The sequence below is a fragment of the Danio aesculapii genome, chromosome 5 (assembly GCF_903798145.1).
Source record: "Danio aesculapii chromosome 5, fDanAes4.1, whole genome shotgun sequence".
NCBI lineage: Eukaryota > Metazoa > Chordata > Actinopteri > Cypriniformes > Danionidae > Danio > Danio aesculapii.
Genome location: NC_079439.1, coordinates 67,264,151 through 67,290,557, shown reverse-complemented (window position 1 = coordinate 67,290,557; position 26,407 = coordinate 67,264,151). Strand labels below are relative to the sequence as shown.

The 26,407-nt window shown below is 35.2% G+C and overlaps 1 protein-coding gene across 1 annotated transcript; it reads right to left on the bottom strand.

Moving 5' to 3' along the window:
• Positions 1-15: 15 nt before the first annotated feature.
• Positions 16-24,509, bottom strand: mfsd10 (major facilitator superfamily domain containing 10). Its single transcript, XM_056458758.1, has 13 exons — positions 24,425-24,509; positions 21,334-21,553; positions 15,946-16,042; positions 15,751-15,854; positions 11,411-11,569; positions 10,894-11,073; positions 10,590-10,701; positions 10,393-10,504; positions 8,257-8,365; positions 8,023-8,113; positions 5,162-5,209; positions 4,465-4,554; positions 16-1,867 (listed from the first exon to the last, which is right to left on the bottom strand). Exons 2-13 carry the CDS (start codon positions 21,478-21,480, stop codon positions 1,764-1,766), a joined length of 1,353 nt encoding a protein of 450 aa, XP_056314733.1. The 5' UTR covers positions 21,481-21,553; positions 24,425-24,509; the 3' UTR covers positions 16-1,763.
• Between the last annotated feature and the right edge of the window lie 1,898 nt (positions 24,510-26,407).

Here is a 26,407-nt window from a genome sequence, read left to right as displayed (position 1 = left end):
AAACATTAAAAGAAATCAAGTATAAAAAATATCAATAACAGTCTTTATTTTTTATAAATTTGATTGAAAGTCACATTCAGTATACTCATTTTTTTTATACATATAAGCACACATCAAAATATATACAGCAGGTAAAAAAAGTATTAAACACGTCACCATTTTTCTCAGAAAATATAAGGTGCTGCTGACTCGACATTTTCACCAGATGTCAGTAACAACCAAAGTGATCCATACATGCTAGTTTAGAATAAACGTTACATATAGTAAAATGACATGATGCAGGGAAAAAGTATTGAACACATGAAGTAATGTAGGATAAAAAGGCATGGAAAGTCCAGACAGCAGCTGAAATCTCTCAGTAGTTCTTCAGCAACCCTGAACTTTGTCAGTGTAAATGAATATCAGCTGTTTCAGTCCAACATCTACATTACCCAACTCAGGCTCATTTTGAAAGCGTACCCCAATATACATTTCCGGAGAGCACCAAATACGTCCCAGGAGCTACTATTTTTGCAGTTTTTGTTTTCGCGAATCCACCAGAGGCCGCTGTGTATGCTTTTTGAGATCTCAAATTTCTGTCACGAGTGCCATTCACGCCTGCTGTTCGCGCGAAAATCCACCAGAGGTCGCTGTCGACTGACTGACTGAAAAAAAGCAATCCAGAAAAAGAAAAGCCCTCGCCTGATTTTTACCACATTTTCTGATTTTACCACATTCTCACCCTGTTATTTAATTGTTTATTTTATTTTTTGGCTTCTGTTTTTGTCTTACCTGCTTTCTGGAACCATTCTTCGCTGGACTCAAACCCTGTCGTCGTGGTCAACTCCGCTCTGCACCTCAATGCGCCAATGTACATGGCAAGCTAACTGGACAAACTAGTAACACCGGGAAAGCAGTCCATATGGAGGTAAGTGGTCAGCTGGTAAGCGCAAAAGAAACAATGTCATACCACCCCATAGCGTTCATTTTAAAGATGAAATGTAGCCATACGTACTTCTGTATACATACATCGCAATTTCCAGTAATGTATATAGGGCTACGTTTTCAGAATGAGCCTATGTTGACATTACCAGATGATGAAGATGAAACCAGGGTGGATATTTCAACAAGACAATGATCCAAAACACAGCCAAGGAAACTCTCAAATGGTTTCAGAGAAAGAAAATAAAGCTTTCAGAATGGCCCAGCCAATAACCTGACCCGAATCCAATAGAAAATATGAACTAAAGGTAATAGTTGACAGACGAGACCCACAGAACCATCAAGATTTTACACTCTGTTGAAGTCTGGGGGGGAAAAATACTAAATAGGATTTTATACAAAGAATTAAATACATCTGAGTAGTTCAGTACTTTCTCTTTGTGTGATTCCATTGTTATAATATGTTTCATAATTTTATGTTTGGCATTTAACCAAAATCTGGGTCAATTTCAACTCAACAGCTCCTTTAGAAATATATTTACTATGAAAAATCATTATGTGTTCAATACTTATTTTCCCTGCTGTTTACCAGTGTATATAAAGCTACATAGACCAAATATATAAAGTCTTTGTAATAAAACAGGAACACAGACACTAGGAATAAACATGTGTGTTATAAAGTGTAAAAAGTACATTCATGAAATACAGTTTTACTATTTACCGTGCATTAAAGTGTTCAACGTACTTTGTATTGTTGTTCTCTGTAAACATTTCAATGGGAACTTTTGTTCAGTGGGCTTTAATGCTTGTAATGATGATGAAATGAGACTGAACACTTCATTTCACTCCTCCTTCTGTCTCTTCAGGCGACTGAGTAAAATCAGAGGGACTATAAAGAACACGGAACTGATGATAAAACAGAATTCAGCTCCAGCCAGCCAGTACACTGAAAACAAGTAAAAGAAAGTTATGATCTGTAGTGAACTTTAAACGGACTGATTTACACACACCGGCCACTTTATTAGGTACACCTGTCCAACTGCTTGTTAATGCAAATTTCTAATCAGCCAATCACATGGCTGCTACTCAATGCATTTACACATGTAGACATGGTCAAGATGATCTGCTGCAAATCAAACCAAGCATCAGAATGGGGAAGAAAGGTGATTTAAGTTGAACGTGACATGGTTGTTGGTGCCAGATGGGCTGGTCTGAGTATTTAAGAAACTACTGATCTACTGGGATTTTCATGCACAACCATCTCTAGGGTTTAGAGTTCTGTGAACGCAAATGCCTTGTTGATGCAAGAGGTCAGAGTAGAATGGCCAGACTGGTTCCGGCTGATAAAAGACAACAGTAGCTCAAATAACCCCTCGTTACAAGTGAGGTATGCAGAAGAGCATCTCTGAACGCACAACACGTCCAATCTTGAGACGGATGGGCTACAGCAGCTAAGAACAGGAAAATGAGGCTACAATTCACAAAGGCTCACCATAATTGGACAATAGAAGATTGGAAAAAGGTTGCCTGGTCTGATAAGTCTCAATTTCTGCTGCGACATTCGGATGGTAGGGTCAGAGTCAGAAAGAAAGCATGAATCCATCTTGCCTTGTATTAACACACCAGACTGGTGGTGGTGTAATGGTGTGGGGGATATTTTCTTGGCACACTTTGGGCCCATTAGAACCAATTGAGCATCATATCAACGCCACAGCCTACCTGAGTATTGTTGCCGACCATGTCCATTCCTTTATAACCATAGTGTTTTCATCTTCTGATGGCTACTTCCAGCAGGATAACACACCATGTCATAAAGTGTGAATTATCTCAGGCTGGTTACTGGAACATTAAAATCAGTTCATTGTACTCAAATGGCCTCCACAGTCACCAGAACTCAATCCAATAGAGCACCTTTGGGATGTGGTGGAACGGGAGATTCGCATCATGGGTGTGCAGCCTACAAATCTGCAGCAACTGCGTGATGCTGTCATGTCAATATGGACCAAAATCTCTGAGGAATATTTCCAGTACCTTGTTGAATCTATGCCATGGAGGATTAAGGCAGTTCTGAAGGCAAATGGGGGTCCAACCCTATACTACTGTATACTATCATCTTCTACTATAATACTGTACCTAATAAAGTGGCCAGTGAGTGTATGACACAGCATAATGGAATGAGACTTTTCATTGCAATTAGTAGTAACAAGGTGAATCCCAAATCACATACTTATGCACTATTCTGTAGTATAAATCGTATAAGTAGTGCATTCACACAGAACAGGTTAAAAAATCTTAACAGAATATGTGTACTTTAAATACATGGTGGATGCACTTATTCAATCGATAAACAGAAGTGTGTGATGTTGAGCACTGAACGCTTACAGTTTTGGATTCGCTCTTCAGTATTTGGACTCTCAGTAGTGATTATTAAACCACACTGAACTGAGCTCAACTGAACTGAACTTTAACACTACAAACTGAACTACACTGTTCCTATTTACTGTGACCTTTTATGTGAAGCTGCTTTGACACAATCTACATTGTATAAGCGCTATACAAATAAAGGTGAATTGAATTGAATTGAATTGAAGTTTTGCTCATGTGGCAGAAAGAGCGGAGCTATTAGGCACTAAGGTTGGATTCCTTTTCTTTATTTAGTATTGTAAAAGCAAAATTCTCCCACGTAAGTGATTATGCTGCCTCCCCATAGATACTTTTTGTTAGTTTGGTCATTTATTTTAGAAATTTGGCAACCGTAAAATGTCACAGTGGAAATGGATTGAATAAGTGTTCTATTTTTGGACAGCCCTAAACTTACACTACACTGTAGCATGAGTGTATAAGTGCATTAGGGTATAGTGTGTAATTTGGGACACAACTACTGTCAAAGTTGTTTACATAATCATAACACATTCATTCATTAATTTTCCTTCGGCTTAGTCCCTGTCGCTACAGTGGAATGAACCGCCAACTATTACGGCATACGTTTTACGCAAAGGATGCCCTTCCAGCCGCAACCCAGGACTGGGAAAACACCCATACACTCATAAACTACGGACAATTTTAGTTCATCCAGCTCACCTATAGTGTCTTTGGAGGGAAACCCACACGAACACGGGGAGAACATGCATAATCATATTACATAATAAATACAAATGAAATTGGGTCATATTTACTGACAGCTTGTTGCAGCTCAAACCCAATTTTTTATTTACATTTTTAAAAATTATTTGTAATCAAAAGGCATAACTGTTCATTTTGAGTTGAGTTATTATGGCAAATGAATCATTGTTTAGAGAGTGAATAGTAGACATTTTCTACTAATTATATTGAATATTATCCCAGCACTGTAATAATAAAGCATTAATACTTGTAATTTAATTTACACTGCTCTTCTTAGATTATATTTATCATTGTGGAAATGATTATTTGATTCTGTGTTCTTTAATCTGTATATTGACAACAAAATCATTAGAAGGAGTTTCTTTTGCTTTTTGTAGTACACATGGCCCTAAATCGTATGATACATTTTGATTTGTTTACCTGAAGAAGCAACAATAGGGCCCAGTGCTCGAGCTAAAGCTCCGAGACTACGAAGGATTCCCATTACTGTTCCCTTCTGACTGGCTGAGCCTAACAAACCAACACAGACATTAGAAATACAGTTATATATTTACAAACAGCTATATTACACACTATATGAACAGTCATATACAGTTGACGTCAGAATTATTTGCCCCCTTTGAACTTTTTTCTTTTTTAAATATTTCCTAAATGATAATTAACAGAGCAAGGAAATTTTCACAGTATGTTTGATCATATTTTTTCTTCTGGAGAAAGTCTTATTTGTTTTATTTCGGCTAGAATAAAAGCAGTTTTTTGTTTTTTATAAACCATTTTAAGGTCAAAATTATTAGCCCCTTTAAGCTATTAACCTAGTTAAGCCTTTAAATGTCACTTTAAGCTGTATAGAAGTGTCTTGAAAAAGGTCTAGTCAAATATTATTTACTGTCATCATGGCTGAAATAAAATAAATCAGTTATTAGAAATGAGTTATGAAACTATTATGTTTAGAAATGTGTTGAAGAAAATCTTCTCTCTGTTAAACAGAAATTGGAGAAAAAATAAACAGGGGGGCCAATAATTCAGGGGGGCTAATAATTCTGACTTCAACTGTATGAAAAAGTAAAAGGAGCACTTAAAGGCACTGAACAAAAATAAAAATCCAAATAAATCTCACCATGTCCGGACACTTGTGTTGAAAGGCATGGAACAACAATAGCAGCAGCTGTAAAATAAATACATTAATTATTACAAATTAAAAAACTAATATTAATACTAGAGCTGTGGTGGAAAATTATTCAAGAAATTGATTCTGCATCAATTCCAAGATCTTCAAAATGCATCGCTCTTCTCTCTTGACTTGAGTCAGAGCCTAGTTTTTATCAGCAGATGGTGCTGTATGCTTTACAAACAAGCATACTCTGCTTGCATTCAATTTCTCACAAATTCCACTAAAACAAAAATACACATTATTAAAATTAGGAAAGGGTTATGGGAATTACAAGAGTGTTCATAGTGAGCTGTGTTTTATATGAATGTACAAGAGTGTTCATCTGCCGTTCAAAACTAGACTACAGCAGCATCTGTTGTTAAAGAGCCCCTATTATGCATTAATATTTTGTCATATTTTGGTTTTAGGGGTCTCCAACAACAGGCTGATATGCATGCAAGGTCAAAAAACAGTTTCATTGTCTTATAATAAGCATTTATTTTTACCTAATTATCCCTACGACTCCTATTTGATTTGTTCAGTGATTCATTTGTTCCCAAACTCCTCCTTTGCATAAGGCTAATCTGCTGTGATTGGTCTGATGACCCAGTCTGTTGCGATTGGTCGACTGCGTTCAGCGAGAGAAACGCCCACCATGGCATATCAACATTGTTGAAGTAGCCAGAGTGCAGAGTGTATGTGTGAACCCAATGCAGGAGTGCATTAAATCAATGCAGATAAACACCAGCATATACTCTATTTTTAACCAGAAGTAAAAACAACGACACACATTCAGTGTTAATCCACACAGTGGCAAAAGTTGAACTATTCTGAAACTTGACCTCCGTCTGTGTATAGGAACAGCTGACGGTGGCCATAGCAAAGACAAACAAAAGTGAATTGCGAGCTTACAAACGCATTCAATTTTCAACGTGGCTTTAAGCGTGATATGTGAATATAAAGAGTTAACCAGATACAGTACAAGCCGCGTGGAGCGGTTACAAGTAACAATACCCAATTAAATACATAATTTGCAAGCTAGAGAAAGAAAACAAGGAGGCAACCATTTGAAATCGCGCTTAAGTTACTTGCACTTGTGAAATGGAGAAAGAAACTGGTCAAGGAATTTTGTACTGATAAAGTTCCTGTCAAGCTCTGACAAAGTCCCATACATCAATAGTCTTTTCTGATCCTTCCTTTAACAAACGGCCAACGAATCCCCCGTTGCAGGGTAGATTATTGCATTAATCACCAGAACGATCACTCATTAATTTTCACTCATCGTCAGCCATGAACAGTCCCACACACACCTGCACTCTGCTAGTGTTGGAAGGGAAAGGCATGTTCACGTTTTACCGGATCCGGGACTTCATATTTGGTATCGTTTCTTGTCGATGATCTGGACAAAAGATCTGGACTAACAACGAGTCATTTAAATGACTCTGAGTCAAATCATTTATTAAAAAAAATCAATAGTTTTAAACACGGTGCACTTTCAGATTTAAACCTCGGCTGGATGTTTTCATTCACTTAGAGCTGTGTTACACACTGTATGGAAGGTCATTTTCAAAAACCCATAATAGGCGCTCTTTAAAAACTAGCCTAGACTCCCACACTGGTAAAAAATTACTGCTAAAAACTTGTGCTGTCTGCTGTTAAACACTAGCCAAGAGCGCCATCTACCATTAAAAACTAGCCTAGAGCACTGTCTGCTGTTAAAAACTAGCCTAGAGTGCCGTGTGCTATTAAAAACTAGCCTAGAGTTAAAAACTAGCCTGGAGCACAATTTGCTGTTTAAAAAACTAGCCTAGTCGGTGCAAATAGCCTAGTGGTTAAGTGCTCTGACATATAGAATCGTGGTGCTCATGGCGACCTGAGTTCAATTCCCTGCTCGAGGTCCTTTGCCGATCCTTCCCCTTTCTCTGCTCCCAATGCTTTCCTGTCTGTAACTTCCACTGTCCTATCCCAATAAAAGGTGAAAAAACTAGCCTAGAGCGCCATCTGCTGTTACAACCTAGCCTAGAGCACCATCTGCTGTTAAAACCTAGCTTAGAGTGCCACTTACTGTTAAAAACTAGCCTAGATCGCCACCTGCTGTTAAAAAAAGCCTAGAGCGCCATCTACTGTTAAAAATTAACCTAGAGCGCCGTCTGCTGTTAAAAACTAGCCTAGAGCACTACTTGCTACTAAAAACTAGCCTAGAGTGCCATCTGCTGTTAAAAACTAGCCTAGAGCACTATCTGCAGCTAAAAACTAGCCTAGAGCGCCATCTGCAGCTAAAAAACTAGCCTTGAGCGCCATCTGCTGTTAAAAACTAGCCTAGAGCGCTATCTGCAGCTAAAAACTAGCCTAGAGCGCCATCTGCTGTTAAAAACTAGCCTAGAGCGCTATCTGCAGCTAAAAACTAGCCTAGAGCGCCATTTGTTGTTAAAAACTAGCCTAGAGTACTATCTGCAGCTAAAAACTAGCCTAGAGCGCCATCTGCAGCTAAAACTAGCCTGGAGCACCATCTGCTGTTAAAAACTAGCCTAGAGCGCTATCTGCAGCTAAAAACTAGCCTAGAGCGCCATCTGCAGCTAAAACTAGCCTAGAGCACCATCTACTGTTAAAAACTAGCCTAGAGCGCTATCTGCAGCTAAAAACTAGCCTAGAGCGCCATCTGCTGTTAAAAACTAGCCTAGAGCGCTATCTGCAGCTAAAAACTAGCCTAGAGCGCCATCTGCTGTTAAAAACTAGCCTAGCCTAGAATAGATTTTTAATCAGGATGATAGCAATAAGCAATGCATTTGTGTACTGAAAGATAGATGTAAAAATACACACTCCCATACCGAAAGAGTACAAAAACAATCCAGAATAGAGTAGAGTCAAATTCCAGGCGATTCCGACGAGCAGGAAGGCTGGTATGAGTGTTACAATGGCCTGAAACACACACACATGAAAATAAATACTGTAAGTAGTCATAATGCCCAGGCCTTTGAGGAGTTAATCATCCATCCATCATATTTGGAGTTCTGAGAAAATATCAAGAAAACATTAACTGACTCGTGATCATCAGAGTTTACCATGCTAACAGTCTGGATCTGATGACCAGGTTTGATCCTGCGGGCATATCCACCCTGAATCACTGCCATAGTTATGCCAATGAAAAAAAACATCTTCCCCTGCTGCATGCTGTAACACAAGAAGGCAGTATTGCATAAAAAAACTAAATAAAGGGACATTTTAGATTATCCTAAGGGTAACAACACTTCAGTTTAACCTTTGTCCCCCTTTCCTCATTCTGGCTGTTTATGGTTTATTATAAATTCTCCAAAACTTCCTGGTTCCTAATGCATACATAAAAATACACCCACAAGCTGTTTTTCAAAGCTTCATAAGTCACAATTGAGCCTTGTTCTCAAAATCAATTTGCAAAATTTTCTACGGACAGTTTATCTATTCAAGATCTGTTGACATGTTACATAGTCGTGACTTTATGTACAAAAAATTGGAAAACAGCATAAATAATTAGCAAATAAAGCACAGTGTTTAACCCTTAATAGGGCACTCATTGAAATTCTCACTAGATAAACCTGGAGTGTTACTGGGGGTTATTACAAGACTTGAACTTTGATAACTTAAAAATAAATTGTATTGTAATTAGGGATGCACCGATATGGATTTTTGGGCCGATATCCATAACCGATAACTCTTCAGATTTTATATATATATATATATATATATATATATATATATATATATATATATATATATATATATATATATATATATATATATATATATAGGCAGATAAATATAAATATTTCAAAATGTTGTATTTTTATACAGTAAACAACTGATTTTATTTTAAAAACTTCATAAAAGTTTAATCTGATCTTATGAACTGAATAGGGTATATGCTGAAGCATGCTAATAGGACTTTTAATTTGCCTGTAAGCTGGGTTAAGCGCTTCCGGTGAACTGTTTGCAGTTGCAAAATCGGCGCGTTTAAGGTCTGTTTTCTTTAAAAATCAGCAATCTCCACTGGCTGAGTGATATCTGATATAAAGTGGGTCTCAGATTGTACAAGAAGCACTGCATTAAAGTACATTTTTCTCCACCATGTCTTTATAATAAGAGCATTTATTTTACCCCAGTATATTCAATGGAGCTTCTGCGCTCATTGCTCATTCACGCGGAGCTTCGCATGCGAGTAAAAGGCTTTTTGTCTCGTTTTACACTTGAGCAACTGTATGAATGCCACTACGTTCAAGGTATACCATGGTTTGAAAAAGTCCTGTAAAATTTTCTGTAATACCGTTCCTAATGTATGTGTAAGGTTTTTTTTATTTACTTTTTTTGTTAGTTTGTTTTTTAGGACAACAGTATCTTCAGCAGAAAAAATATCCAAAGATGCTGTTAATGAAATCAGTGTTTGTGAAACTAATGAAGACAGCAGAATCAATGATTCATTTGAATTATTTAGCCTGACGTGTTTACTGCTCCAAAATATTATAAATCTTTAAAAAAATTATAAATATTTTGTATAAATATAGGTGAAAAAAGGTTTTGATTTTTACCCAGACATGTAAAAAGAATAGTTTTTAGAGCAGTGAGCACAATACTGTGATATTGTGAAACCGTGATATTTTTATCTAAGGTTATCATACGTCAGAATCTTATACCGGCCCATGCCTAATACACACTATGGACAATTTGGCTTACCAGATTCACCTATACTACATGTATTTGAACTTGTGGGGGAAACCGGAGCACCCGGAGGAAACCCACACCAACACAGGGAGAGCATGCAAACTCCACACAGAAACGCCAACTTGACCCAGCCAAGGCTTGAACCGGCGACCTTCTTGTAGTTCATTTTGTTTAAAATGATACCAATGCAATTTATTTTTTAGTTAAAATCGGTATCTGTATCGGCCAAAAAAATAAATAAATCACAAAAAAGTCACAATGACCTAAATAAGATTGAGATTGAGATTGTTCTGCTAGTTAGTCCAGTAATGAATCATGTTCTTTTTTCTTGTTTTGTTGAATGTGTTTCCATATTACTTTTTGCATGTGTTTTTTTTTTTTTTTTAAAGTAGCCACCTTAGTGCATATGCAATTCCTATCAACATTTTAAAGTTAAATTAACATCCAACATTTTTGTAAGATATACCAAAACGCATGAGACAAATAGCAAATGTTACACACTTTACCTGGAAAACTGGAAGCGTTGATGTGTCAGAAAACTCAAGGTGAACTCCAGGCCAGAGAAGAGAAATAGATATGTGAAGTAAACCAACCCAAGCACCTTAAGATTCTGCATTTCTGATGTGAAAAAGAAAAACAACCATCAATTATTCATTCTGGTCAAATGTAAGGCTTTTACCTGGTTGAAACTAAATACACTCACTTTGCTCAGACGGTGGATTCTCTGTCCTCGTGAGCGCAGTGAAATTGAAAAGTGCAACAGGGTGAAGGAGATCTCCAGATTGTTGTTGAAGACCTGATGATTCTGAAGCCCCCTGAGTCATGAAAAGCATCTGTTACAACGCTATAAACAATCACATTAAACTGAAATTCATGTAGTAAATTATTGAAGTTAAAAAGTTGGAATATAACAATAATATAATGATAGTATATTCGTTTTTTGGGTGATCTATCCCTTTAACAAACTGATTATTAAACATCTATTAAGCATCTAGCAATGCAATTACCTTTTGTAAAGTCTCTGGGAGCATGAAGAAGATAAAGAGCAGGTCTGCTAAAGAAAAAAGGACAGCCAGCATGGCAGGGCCTTGATAAAACACGTCAGCATCTTTAAGTCTCAGCGCAAAGTATGCTCCCATTAATGGTCCCAATGTGAACCCCAAGGAGAAGGCCACACCAATCATTGCCTGAAAACAGAAACCAAACAAATCTTCAAGTCACTCTAAACTTACAAACTTCATTACTTTATCAACAGTAAAAATGACCAATTGTACCTCTTCCCAGCAGGGAAAACGACCAACAATCAAGAATGTATGATTATATGCTGTCAAGACTTTACTTTAAAAAAATATAGTTAGAATGAAAGTCAATAGGGCAAAAATAGCCACCAACATAATGAAAGTGTAGTCAATTTGAACAACACACAAGGTTTAAGCTCTTGCCTCATTCACAAACTTATAGCACAAATACATGGCTGCTCTAGAAATCAACTCTTAATTACTGATGATAATGACTGTAACTCACCATCCCCTTGTTTCTTGCTTTAGGACAAGGCAGGTCCGCCACAATAGCAGTGCACAGGCTGACGTTACCTTTACAGATGCCTCCCACTACTCGAGAGAGCAGAAATACTGTAAAACTGTGTGAGAAAGCCCACAGGACGTAGGACGCCATGAGACCTATCTGGAAAACAATGAAAGATTGCTATTATCCATGAAGTTTAGGAAGAGCTCTGACATTAATTAAAGACATCATGTTAGTATTGCAATTTCTATTCATGTTGGTCTCCGTATAGAGTGCAGTACGCTTGCTACAGAGTGATTTAATCTGCATAACAATCATATTAAATGCAAGCAGCATCGATGCTATTCATTAATTCGTTTTCTTTTCAGCTAAGTCCCTTTATAAATCAAGGGTTGCCACAGGGGAATGAACCACCAACTTATCCAGCATATGTTTTATGCAGTGGATGCCCTTCCAGCTGCAACCCATCACTGGGAAACCCCCGTACACTCTCATTCACCTTCTTGCTGTGAGGCGACAGCACTACCTACTGCGTCACCGCATCGATGCTAATGTTTCAAATGACATTTGTAAAAAAAATTAAATGTAAAAATTCAGACACACCCTAATAAAAATATATAAACCATAGAAAACCAAAGTGATTATGCTAAAATTGATTTTATTTCTACTTGTTAAAAAAATTATCCTGACAAATGGGTTAAATCTAGTGGGTTGAAGGATGGTGAGAAGATTTCAATTGAAAATTAATTAGTATTCTGAGTTAACTGGGCTTATTGTGGCTAATTATTGTTTATAGCTTTTGCTGTTCTTGTTATTTGTAAGATGTTTTGAATAAAAGCATCCAATAAACAAATAAATGTAAATGCAAATAAATTCTGCTGCACTGTGATCCTTAAACCAACTATCCTGACCGGTAAAGCCCAATGGTCGACCATTGGCTTGGTGTGTCCCAGCCCTAAGGGGAAGGTATAGGGTTGGGGTAGGTGTAGACGTTAACAAAACACAATAGGTTGAACAAACAAACTATACATCTCACAACCTACAGTCAAAAATCTTATTGTTGATCAAAATGAACATCAATAAAAAATGGATTTGTAGTATATTGTGTATTTTTAATATTGTCTACATTTATTAACAAAACACAAAAGTATTAATAAATTGAATGAATATAAATCATGTCGACAATCTTGGGATTGACATCCGGTACAGTAGGTGGCGATAATGCTAGCTAGTCACCATTAACGGTCCCATAAAATTAAAATAAAGTTTTTTAGATGTTATTATGAGTATTGTTCATTTTTAAGATATCTATAAGCTAATGCGCTTCAAAACAGTGATTGAATTCACGCTTGGAATATATAAAATGTATATAGTTCAGTTTATCATCAAATCATAACCAATCAAATGCTCTCTAGTATCTAACAGGCCCCGCCCTCTTCAAGACGCTTCATTTGCTTTTTATTTGATCAAAGAGTCTTTTAATATGTAATCAAATGATTCTTGTTCTAAATACGCCTGTCAAGAGTTTTTGGTATATATATATATATATATATATATATATTATATATATATATATATATATATATATATATATATATATATATATATATATATATATATATATATATATATATATATATATATATATATATATATATATATATATATATATATATACACATATATACAGTGCTTCCCACAGGTTTGAAATATACTTGCGGTGGTAGCCGGATTGAAAAACACCTTTTTCCCACAGCACATAAATAAATGGTCAACTACATGCGACAAACAAAAAAATTATGTGATTTTTAACTATATTTTTATTTATTATGACAACCTTTTTTTTTCAATGGGTTAAAGTTATGTAAAAAAAAGGCTGTTGAAATAATAGACATCCACTATTTCTCTTATGCTATTTAGGAGCCATATGCACCCACTGACAGGTAAAGGGTGCTCTCTCTTTCTCTCTCTAAAGTTGCTATATTGAAATGACATTTACAGTATTGTCAAAGCATTTTAGAGATGTATAAAGTATGCAATATATTAACATCATTAAATTAATAAAATATACAGCAAATGAGAAATAAATATCAGAAAACGTTTATAAAAATATACATTATTGCTAAAAATTATAATAATTACTAGAATAGAAAGTGTAGATTATTTAAATAAGGCAAATTAGTTGATTAGCCATTTCTAATGGTGTACAAACATTTTGCAGCCATTATAGTTGTCATTTTGTTCTCTCCGAGTATAAAGTTTATCTGAGTCGTTTATTAAATGATTAATCGTTCAATGTTTCTCTCGTGGCTCAGCTACGAAAAGGTAATGCAAAAATGCATACAAATAACGGTAACTTTAGAAAGCGAAAGTAAAACCTGAACCCTGGATATTTTAGGAGATTCAGAAACTACGGTTGGACGCATTGGTAACACTTTATAATAACTACACACTATAAATCATTTATTAAGCATTAGCAAATAGTGAATTCATTATGTGTTAAGCATTAACTCTACATTAATAAACGTTAGTAAGCAGTTTATAACTGCAGCTACAAATGCTCAATTCTTGACTTACAAACATATTTATAATGTGCTTAACACTTGTACTTTCATATTTTGTTAATGATTTATTTTTCATTATTAAATTAAGTATCGCATTATTTACAAACCATTTGTATTTAAAGTAGTTGAGGGTTTTTAGGATCATTCAGAATGAGTTAGTAAATGATTAATAAACTATTGAAATCAATATTTATATGTCTTATTATTCAGGCATATGTTAAGGGTTACTATGTATGTTAATAAATGCTTTATTAGCTCAACTTCATCTAGTTTTGTGACCTAATCTAAAGTGAGGACTATTTATGCTTTATAAATCCCTTATAAATGACAAATAAATGCTCAGTTAAATTCTAAACAGGAAAAATGACATTATTCATTCCTTTTCATTTCAAGATACACAAATAAAATGTCAAATGAAAAATAAATCTTTGCAACCTTATCTAAAATAAAATAACTGTAGAGTTTAAACATTGCATCTTATTATATTGTTAAATGATTATATTGTTGTTGTTGTTTTATCCAGTTTTATGTCTTATTTTGACACTCTTGTTATTTGGCAATGTTTAAACTTTACAGTAATTGTATTTTTTAGAAAAGATTGCAAAGATTATTGTTCATTTGATTCTGAGCCTTTAATTGTCATTTATAAGGGATTTATAAAGCATAAATAGTCCTCACTATAGATTAGGTCACAAAATTGCATGAAGTTGAGTTAATAAAGCATTTATTAACATATTAGTTAACTATTAGTGTATGCCTGAATAATAAGATATATAAATATTGAATTCAATAGTTTATTAATCATTTACTAACTCATTCTGAATTATCCTAAAAACCCTCAACTACTCTTAAATACAAATGGTTTGTAAATAATGCAATACTTAATTTAGTAATGAAAAATAAATCATTAACTAAGTATGAAAATACAATTATTAAGCACATTATATAGGTGCTTATAAGTCAAGAATAGAGCATTTGTAGCTGCAGTTATAAACTGCTTACTAACGTTTATTAATGTAGAGTTAATGCTTAACACATAATGAATTCACTAGATGCTAATGCTTAGTAAATGATTCATAGTGTGTAGTTATTATAGTGTAGTGTTACCGATGCATTTTGTTCTCTGCACACCCTCATGTCTGTGGGTCTGCAGAGCACGTGAGAGTTTCTACGTGAGTGACAGATCGCGCACACACAGAACCAGCAGTAGGAAACGTGCAGAGCGAGAGAAGATTTTCCACTGGTTTATCGAATGTGTGGTTTTCTTGGACGGATACAAAAAAAGTGTAATAGGACGATAATAATAGTATTATTCATGTGTCACCACCACCAAATATACTTGGGTTTAAAAGCTCTGCTTGTCTCAATCAGAGGTCCTGGATTCTCATATGTATGAGCTTGATAACTACTCATTACTCCGTGTTCCCCAGTGTAACTTACATCTTTGGCAAATGAATCCTCACTCTGAGATCACTCTGAGACATACACACACACACACACACACACACACACACACTCACACACAAGCATATACACTTTTATTTAAAGTAATCAAAATAAAACACTTACTAAAACATTTTAGTACAAAAGCATATCAAGTTACCATTAATCAGCACCAGAACTCTGAACATGCATATGTGTTGGTCAATTCTTTAAATATCTTAAGAAGCATACTTCAATCTAATGATTTAAATCAAATGAGTTTGATGAGACTGTAAAAAGTTAGTGAATGCCTGCCTTTTATGATGGGATTGTGTCAATGTGGTCTTTACTCACAGTTGTTAACAGAAGCAGAGGTTTCCTGCCATAATCATCTGAAAGAGCCCCAGTAACGGGTGACGACAAAAACTGCAGCAGAGAGTAGAGAGAGCCTATCAGACCTGAGAGAGCAGAGAAGATCATCAGTGCACATGTCCTCAATGCATAGAATTACACGCTGCATTCAAAGAAATGAAATTCAAAGAAAGTTACCTCCAAAAAGCACACTGGTATATTTAGTTTCCATCGGGACTCCGACTGCTCCTCTGAACCAGTCCACTATGCTCTGTAATGACTGATACACATTGTCCTGTAGAACGAAACTAACTTTAATTTAATTTTACATACACTGAAAAATCCATTCAGATGTCCTGCTTTGAAACTGACTGCATCTGATAATAAATGCATTTAAATGATCCCATTGAGAGATATTTTGCTAACACTTTAGTTTAAGTGACAATTCACACCATTTTTACTGGCTTATTACCTGCCTATGAGGATTTTAACTGTTTGTTAGCAAATCTAAAGTATGATCTTATTTTACATGCCTTATTTTACATGCCTAAAATGGTTGTGACTGAGCCTGGTCTCTCTCTGGGTTTTTTCCTTAACTTTCGTCAATTGGTGAAGTTTGTATCGCCACTGGCTTGCTTGGTTTGGGACTTGTAGAGCTGTGCATCGATAGATTTGCTCTTCAGTGTTTGGACTTCCAGCAGTGAAAATTAAACCACATTGAACTAAACTTCAACTCTGAAAACTGGACTGACACAGTTTCAGTTTACTAGAACTTCTGTTCAGCTGCTTTGACACAATCTACATTGTAAAAGCACTATAGAAATAAAGATGAATTAAATAATCCTACCCAATACCTAAAACCCAACTACAACCTTACTAACTATTAATAAGCAGCTATGTGTCATTTATCGGGCCAAAAGTCATAGTTAATGGTTTGGAAATAGCGTCAATCGTACATTAAGATAAAGTGTGATTGATAGTATATTCTCTGTAGTCATAAACTCATCTCATTTTGATCAATTTATCAAGAAACAATCTCAAGTGATTTTTTTCTACAAATAAATATCTAGATTTCAGCATGCTTATAAACTGTAACTGTATACACTGGAATATAATACAAAAAAGCTTTAATTTTTACATTTATTTATTTATTTATTTTGTGACTCTTCAGCTGCTGCTATCAAGTGTGGAAAAACGTAACAGTTTTGCACACTGAAATGTATTCAAAATTGTACAATTTTTCAAGAAATTGTTATTAGGGTCACCACTGCGGAATAAAACACCAACTTATCAGGCAAACTCCACACAGAAATTCCAACTGTCCCAGCCGGGACTCCAATGCTCCATGCATAAGTTCTTAATCCAAGTTTGATCAGATGAGGCCTTACTATTAAGGCGGAACAGAGAGCTGAAAATAAATACTAATGGCAGGATCAGAGACGAAAAGAGGAAATTGACAACAGCCAACAAGAATCAGAACATCTGCTCAGGTTTTCAGCAATTCAAATTTTTCTTTGACCTTTTTTGTTGCCTGAATTAGATATATTTAAATTGGAAAAATGGCCAGATTTTAGTTTAAGTGAAACTTCACACTATTTACTACCACTGACTTATTAACTGTTTATTAGTACTTATACTGTATTTTCTTATTTTATATCCCTAATCCTACTCAATACCTATTACTATTAATACCTAATACTATTATTAAGCAGCTAATTAATAGTTTACAGGGCTAAAAGTCGTAGTTAATGCTTTGTTAATAGTGTGAATTGTACATTAAAATAAAGTGTGTGTATATATATATATATATATATATATATATATATATATATACCTGTTAATTTCAGTATGATCGTTACATAAATATTTTAAAAATAACTAATAAAATAGCATCTAACACTGAAATGTTATATTGCAAGAAATATCATTATTGCAATACTCAACAACAACAACAACAACAACATTGCATATTTTGTCCATTATAATGCAGCCCTACTGCGATGTTGAGTAAAACATGTTAACTGGAAGAGTTCAATTAGTGCGTGCTAAAATAAAAAGTGAATGAAACCATTGTCAGCTTCATTTTACAGTTTTTTACAGACGCTAGGACACATTTCTCAATCCTTCTCAATCCAGTTTTGCAGAACTCTTCACACAGTGAGCACAACAGAAGTCTATGTGGGCTAAACTGAGGATCAGTTATCATTGTTTTGGCGCAAAAGGCGTTCAATGACTACATATGTCAAATATAATGAATTCTTTTCTCACTCAGACACAGCAACTGCCAAAAATCAGGACATTGTGCACTGGCTTACATACTGGGCCCTATCATACACCTATCAGACGTGTTTCCAAGACATGTTGCTAGTTTCAGACCATTGCAAGCCTAATTTTCCCTTTTTCCGCCACATTGTTTAAATAGCAAATCCATTTGCGCCACTTTGTAGACTCATGGGTGTTCTGGTCTGGAAAAGAGGCTATTTTGAGGAACTAAAATAGACTGTGCAATCGAGCAGCTGAGAGCAGGTCTAAAGTCCAGCGCAGAGCGCGTTAGTTGTGTGCCTCACTTAAACATTGCTTAAAACACTCATGATGTAGAGAAATACACAAATATCTTTACAAATAAAAAAGAAAGGATTAAAATATTACAAAAATTATCATTTTATACATAAATATAAAAGCCACTGCCTCCATGCCTTCTTCACCTCAGGTTTTTTTTTCTCCAGTTTATTCATGACAACTTGCTTTTGTATAATGTTATTCTTATTAGTGGTATTAGTTATTATTGTTCTATTATTTGTTTGCTGGAAATTAGAAGAACTGATTTTAGAAATAGATTTGAAACAAATCTTTGCGCTTAACAAATGAAATTAATTATGTAGGCTAATGGATGTCTTCAGTGGACAGCGTACAACACCATTTCCTTATCCACAAAAGAGAGAAAGTAAAAGTAAAGGCCGAATGGAGGAGGATTACCCTCTTGCTGCAGATGGTCTGTTTAACTGTTTCCTTAACTGTTTTGAAGCATTCAGTTTTTCCACTTACAAAGTCCGCCATGTAAATAGCAAATGCACTATGGAGCGATGCAACTGACTCTTAAAGGGAATGGGAGATGAGACTCTGATTGGTTCATTTTCAAAACACACCTATAACTCATTAAGAGAATAAGCTCAACCCTGTTAGACTATGTGCCACGGTGCAGAGCCTATTTTCACGTCCTTAAAATAGCAAAAGTGGATTTGGACATGCCCTTAAAGCTTTTGCACCCTGCACTTCAGACTTTGCGCCTAGACCGTTAAAATAGAGCCCAATGTTTTCAAAACTGAACTTATGTTCAAAACAATAACATCAAGCAAAACTGAATAAGACAGTAAAATTCAACAGCAATATTTTATTGAAACATATTTCCAATCTAAAAATGCAGTTTAACCAGCCAGATTAGCATTAATATTTTATCTGTATCAGTGGATGGTGTGTATTCAAATTCTTGTATTTTGGAATTACTTAGTGCAAAAATAAAAAATAAATAAACAACATATATTATTGAGGGATTCTGCATCATGTTTGATTCATTCCAGTAACATACATTGCCGTTATAAACAATATATACTGCAATTATAAGCAGAGATGTGTCTTTGTTTTTCTCAAGAAAACACTGTGTAATGCTACATGTTGTTAGTGTTTTTTAGCTCATTGTTTTGTGGGTGACTAAGTGTGTTTGTGGTCTGTCAACCTTTGCTAGCGTTCTGGAAGAAAGTTCATTTGAGACCTGAATAAAGTGTTTTGGTAGTTGTAGTGCATTTTGAATGTGAAATGAACTGCTTTGCCAAGCTGAAAGTCGGTTAGGAGAATTGTGTGAAGAGTTTTGCAAAAGTGACCTAAGCATTGAGAAATGTGTACCAGCGTCTGTAAAAAACTGTAATGAGAAAAAAAAACAGCTCTGTGCTTGGAGGCTTTCCACAGACTTGTCTCTTCAACAAAGTTATATGATATTATAAAGTTAATTCGTTTAGTATGTGTTAGATTGAGTAATTGTTGACTTTTGTAAAGGAAATGCCCTTTATATCCTTGCTTTTATAACATCAATCAGACAGCAGGAGGAACATGTCATGACTGGAATAGACATGGTTATATGCATGACTAATCTAGGTCAAATTACAGCTGCATTTCTTTTTGAACAAAGAATCTTTTAACAAAAAATATGTGGGTTGTTGACATGACGTTGCATTTTCACTGCTCGATTAATATAATTAATATTGTCTAGTAATTTAGTAAATGGCTAGACATTATTTTTGTCTTCCATGGTCCTATGGTGTGATTGTCTCAAGTTTAGCTCAATAAATTACAGCTCTTTTGAATTAAGAATGAAATTGTAAAATCATTACATTGACATTTAGGCATTTAGCAGACGCTTTTGTCCAAGGCGACTTACAATTATCCCTCCTGTCGTATTCACACTCCGCCCCTTACTTTAGTGTTCCCGGTCAAAATTGACCAGGGGTGCATTTCCCAAACAACGACGTAAGACGCGGCTGAACCATCATAGTACGATGCATTGTTTGGGAAAAGAAAGATGTAGTGACGAGTGTTTCCCAAAACCTGTAGTTTCTTTGTCGCAGACCCATCGTTTAAACCACGTTAGTAATAATGTAAAACGCCCATAATGATGCTTTAAACGGGGTGGAGTAACAGCTTCTTTACAGAAAAAACCCATCATTTCTTTGTGCAAATTATATTGTTTTACTCGCACACACATTTAAAAAAAATCTAATATTAGTTTTGGTAAAAACATGCACTCGTTTTCCATATTAATTGAAATATATGTAAACGGCACATTTAGAGCCTGTGTTTAATTTACAAATATTATTGAGAACATTACATAGTCTATTCTAAAACATAAAACCACTTATAAAAGCTAACTTGTATTCTAATCTCATATATAAATCATATAAATAAATAAATAATGAGGAAATTTATTAAGAAATTATATATTACAATATTATATTGCAATATTACTAATGTAGGGAATAGTGACTGAGGGTATAGACTAGGGGTGGGAAAACTCAGTCCAGGAGAGCCGGTGTCCTGCACAGTTTAGCTCCAACACTAATTAAACACACCTGTTTATAGATAATTAGAGATCTTGAAGACACTGATTAGCATCTTCAGGTATGTTGAATAGATGTTGGAGCTAAACTGAGCAGGACACCCGCCCTCGAGGACCGAGTTTGCCCCCCACTGGTATAGACGGTGAGGATGGACTCAGAACTAGCACTAGTTATACTTTTGTCATTTTGACTGAGATGCTAATGGTCTAATGCAATCAAATAATTGATGCTACGTTAAGCTAAATGTGCTTTTGTTAGACCCAGAAATTGGCTGAATGGAAAGAAAGAAAGAAAGAAAGAAAGAAAGAAAGAAAGAAAGAAAGAAAGAAAGAAAGAAAGAAAGAAAGAAAGAAAGAAAGAAAGAAAGAAAGAAAGAAAGAAAGAAAGAAAGAAAGATGAGGGAACAAGATTCTTTCTTTCCTTCTTTCTGGAGAGAAAGAAATATAGAAAAATCAGAAAATGAAAATGATGCTCTCACCCCAGTTTGACTGTAGTGATCTAAGATGGAGGGCAGGAGAGGAAGTATTAACGTGAAGCCCAGCAAATCAAGCAGAAGCGCCAAGAAAACCACCCTGATGACTCTGGAGGAGGACGCTTCTTCAGATGAGCTTCTGTTATCGGCCATTTCTCCACTCCACTTGTTTCTCTTGAGCGCTGAGAACTCTTAAAGCTTCTCCTGTGGCCACTGCACTGAATCACTGTGTAAAAAACAGTATGTACTTATGTCATTGTAAATAAAATACTAAATAGTAATACTATGTTTTTTTGGACATTCACCATGGTTCATGATATTCTTTAAAGTTGTGTAAATATTCCAATACAGTTAGAATCTATTCAGTACCATTATATTAGCATATCTAATACTCTAATCCCATCACTGCAACAAATATACCACCCCTACAACAATACACACACACAAACCGGCCACTTTATTAGGTACCAACTGCTTGTTCACAAGGCAGCAACTCAATGCATTTTTGGTATGTAGACATGATCAAGACGATCTGCTGCAGTTCAAACTGTGCATCAGAATGGGGAGGAAAGGTGATTTAAGAGACTTTGAACGTGGCATGGTTGATGGTGCCAGACGGGCTGGACTGAGTATTTCAGAAACTACTGATCTACTGGGATTTTCACGCACAACCATCTCTAGGGTTTACAGAGAATGGTCTGAAAAAGAGAAAATATCCAGTGAGTGGCAGTTCTGTGGGCACAAATGCCTTGTTGATGCCAGAGGTCAAAGGAGAAAGGCCAGACTGGTTCCAGCTGATAGAAAGGCAACAGTAACTCAAATAACTACTCGTTACAACCGAGGTATCCAGAAAAGCCTCTCTGAACACACAACATGTTGAACCGTGAGGCGGATGGGCTACCACACGGGGTGCCACTCCTCTCAGCTAAGAACAGGAAACTGAGGCTACAACTCACACAGGCTCACTGAAATTGGACAAAAGAAGATTGGAAAAAAGGTTGCCTGGTCTGATGAGTCTCGATTTCTGATGGCTACTTCCAGGAGGATAATGCGCCATGTCATAAAGCAATGTTAATACTACCAAGTACATATGATGTGTGACAAAAAAAATGTTAAAAGATGTTAGCAAAATAAATAATAAAAAGTATTAATAATCATTATTATTACTGTGTCCTTTATTGATTGTAACTGCACATATACTTATAGGGTTCATGTTTAGCGTAGGTTAGCTCTTTGTAATTATGCATAATTTACTGTCACTACTATAGTACACATAAAGTATAACAAATACTAGGCCTGTCGCAATAAGGAATTTTTGTTGTGCGATATATTGTCACAGAAATTGTTGCGATGAGTGATATTATTGTTATTTTGAGATCACTTTATGCCACTGATTATATAACAGCATAATAATGCAAATACCCATAAACACTTTAATATACTTATTATTCTTAAGGTTATTTAGATTCTATAATCGATGTTAAAAAGGTAAATGTCCTATTATATATACTATTAAATGTCCTATTAGGTAAATGTCCAATTATAAACTTTGACACCGGTGAGGTAGAGCATAAATGTCATTGTAAAATGGCTTTAACGTTATTTGTGAGTTTGTAAATATATAATATATTTACAAATTTATAATAATATAAAATATATATTGCACGATAAGTTTAAGGCCTAGCAAATACACAGAAATAGTGTTACCAAAAATATTAAGTAAATATTTGAATTTCCTTGTTACAGTGTAATAGCACGATTCTAAATAACATAAATTAACAAAGCATAATAGAGTTAAAGTATGATTCACGGTTAGTTTATTATGCATACTAAAAGTAGGCTACTTATAAAATTATACGGTAAAACTATATTTTGTCGGTCCCTGTTGCACAGTTTGTTGACTAAAAGCTAGTTGCATTGCAACTAACTACATGCCAATTACTTCTCATTTGAGTATTAGTAGACTAGGCATGGGACGGTAACCGTTTTCAAAGTATACCGCGGTTTGGAAAAGTCAAGGTTTTAAAACCACCAAAATTTTCTGTAATACCGTTCCTAATGTATGTGTAAGATTTTTGATTTCGATTTTTTTAGGACAACAGTATCTCCAGCAGAAACGATATCCAAAGATGCCATTTTAAATTGTAAAGAAATCTGTGTTTTTGAAACAAATGAAGACAGCAGAATCAATGATTCATTTGAATTATTTAGCCTGACATGTTTACTGTTACAAAATATTATAAATTTTTCAAAAAATAAAAAGTATTCTTTTCAAAAGTTTTTGTTTTTTACCCAGACATTTAAAAAGAATATATTTTAGAGCAGTGAGCACAATACTGTGATATTTTTATCCAAGGTTACCATACAGTCAGAATCTTATACCGAGCCATGCCTAGTTATGTGTATAATTTATACTTCTAGGTATTTATTGGGGGCCCCAAAATTTCCTGAGGCCCAAAGCGGCTTCTTACTTTTTACTTACCTCTGCTTACAGTCTATTGAGAATTAGTTGGCATGTAAATACAATGTAACTTAAATTAAACAAAGTGCGTTAAAGGGATCATCAAAATAAAGTGATATCAATTTAACAATACTGTAAAAATATATTTAAACGTGTTACAGTGTAACTGCACGAATAAACATAAGGACATATTCATTAACAACACACTCTGCTTAGCCATAATTGACAATCGAAAGTGTAAAATACAACGTGTAAAGTGTTACAACTATTTAGTATTACAAATATGTAATTCATAACATTAACAACACGTATTACTATACCGTCCGTTACAGTAACGTGTAATAATACTGTAAACATTTGTTAAACAAGAAATATTAATATTTACATTCTCTGTTATTTACGTTTGCATTTAATTAATCGACGACTAACTTAAAATCTTATTGTCATAACTTAATAAAACACCACTGATAGTATGAACTCTCGCACCGCCTACTTGACCACTCACCGTGAGAAGTCGTCAGGAAAACAAGCAGTTCTCAAATTAACCGTAACAAAAACTTCAGCGTTTGTGACTCGTCAAAGTCGGATACTTTCTTCGTTTTTAAACCAGACTGTGCAGTTTTCTCGATATCTTACCGTGACTTCGCAATCAAAGTTGCCAGAAGATGCTGCTACTTCCCCACACACTCACAGACACACACACACACACGCTCCCTCATCATGGACACACACACCAGGAAGAGCGTCTCATTTCAGCTGCTACGACAACCGTGACGTGTCACAAAGCGCGCTCACAAATTCACAAATCAGAGTTTACACAATTCATACACACTACATTACAACAAGAAAGCTGTTAAAACGTCTAAAACATGTGCTTTATTTAATATTCTGCGATAATTTCTATATTTTAAGGTGCCCTCTTGTTATTACACAGCAAGAAGGTCGCTGGTTCGAGTCCCGGCTGCGTCAGTTGGCATTTCTGTGTGAAGTTTGCATGTTCTCCACGAGCTGGCGTGGGTTTCCTCCGGGTTTTCCTCCGAAGACATGCGCTCTAGGTGAATTTGATGAAATAAATTGGCCGTAATGCATTGTAAAAACTGCAGGGTTCCACAAAATTCATTCATGATGTCCCAACACAAATTGATTAAGTTAACTTAACACTTTTAACAAATTTGTGTGAATTGAACATAAAAAATTAAGTTGTCCCAATGAATCTCAAGAATTGTGTTGTTTCAGCTCATTTTAAATAAGTACTTTGAACAAGTAAAAAAAATATATTCTTGAGTGTGTATGAGTGTGTAAATGAGTGTCTATGGGTGTTGGGTTGTGGCTGGAAGGGCATCCGCTGCGTAAAACATCCGCTGGAATAGTTGGCGGTTCATTCCGCTGTGGCAGGTAAATGAAAATTAATGAGTTTTATTGATTCTTTGTCAATGTCTTCTGTTTGCTATACCATTGTTATACTTCTTTAGAATTGTTGTGTCTTTCTTGTTGCAAAACAGTACTGTACTGTACTGATGTTATTGCAATAAATAAAAGAATACACACTACATTCTGACACCAGTAGCTACACTAAGTTTTAAGGAAAGTTATGTGAAAGAATGGTGTTATTTTTGCATATTATTTTATTAAAGAGTAAGATATGCTTAAAATTTATTCATGCATTCATTTTTCTGTTTCAGCTTAGTCCCTTTATTAATCTGGGGTCGCCACAGTGGAATGAACCACCAACTTATCCAGCATATGTTTTACACAGCGGATGCCCTTCCAGCTGCAACCCATCACTTGGAAACACCCATACACAATCATTCACACACACACACACACACACACACATAATCTACGGCCAATTTAGCTTACCCAATTCACCAATAGCGCATGTCTTTGGACTGTGGGGGAAACCGGAGCACCCGGAGGAAAATGACGCGAACACGGGGAGAACATGCAAACTCTACTCGGCGTCGAACTCAAATACTTAGCCATAAAATAAAAAGTATATTCAAAAAAACATAAGATATAAAATAACTTTTAAATAATCATCATGCAGTGCAAACGTCAAACGGGAACTTTGTAATAAATCCATAGCCTATTTGTCTATTTAACAAATCATAAAAATTGTCTCTGTATTTTAAACACAGTCAAATGAGGAGCTGTTTTTAAAATTGTGCATCTATGAATGAAGAATGTAAGTAAAATAAAGGCATTTAAATGATTAGTTCCTTTTAATTTTCAATCCACATTGTAATGCTTTCTAAAGACTACGAGAGGGCGCTAGTCGATAATGTTGCTATAATTTGAGGTTTTCACATCGGGTAGTTTTTTTCTAGCATACATGCATAAATATCTGACACTGACATTGTTTGTAATGTTTGCTAACTTGATAATGACCTCTAATTTGCAATACGATTTACATACAATCAAATCAAATTAAAATCCACTACTGCATGCAACTTGTGGGAGATAATTTTCTTTCTAACCAAAAGAAATGTGGAATGAAGAAATAAGAAATTTACAACTGGACAAATAACATACGTGTTTTGCTTTAAGCATTTATTTATTTATTTATTTTATTTTTTTATTTGTTTTTTTTTTTGGCTGAAGTATTTTGATGTATTTTTA

Excerpts from the sequence above, each read along its gene's own strand:
- mfsd10 (XM_056458758.1), bottom strand. The coding sequence starts at position 21,480 with ATGGCCGATAACAGAAGCTCATCTGAAGAAGCGTCCTCCTCCAGAGTC. Across the intron at positions 15,855-15,945 it reads TACCAGTGTGCTTTTTGGAG|GTCTGATAGGCTCTCTCTAC; the intron begins GTAACTTTCTTT and ends CTGCTCTCTCAG. Across the intron at positions 11,570-15,750 it reads CTCTGCTTCTGTTAACAACT|ATAGGTCTCATGGCGTCCTA; the intron begins GTGAGTAAAGAC and ends ATTGTTTTCCAG.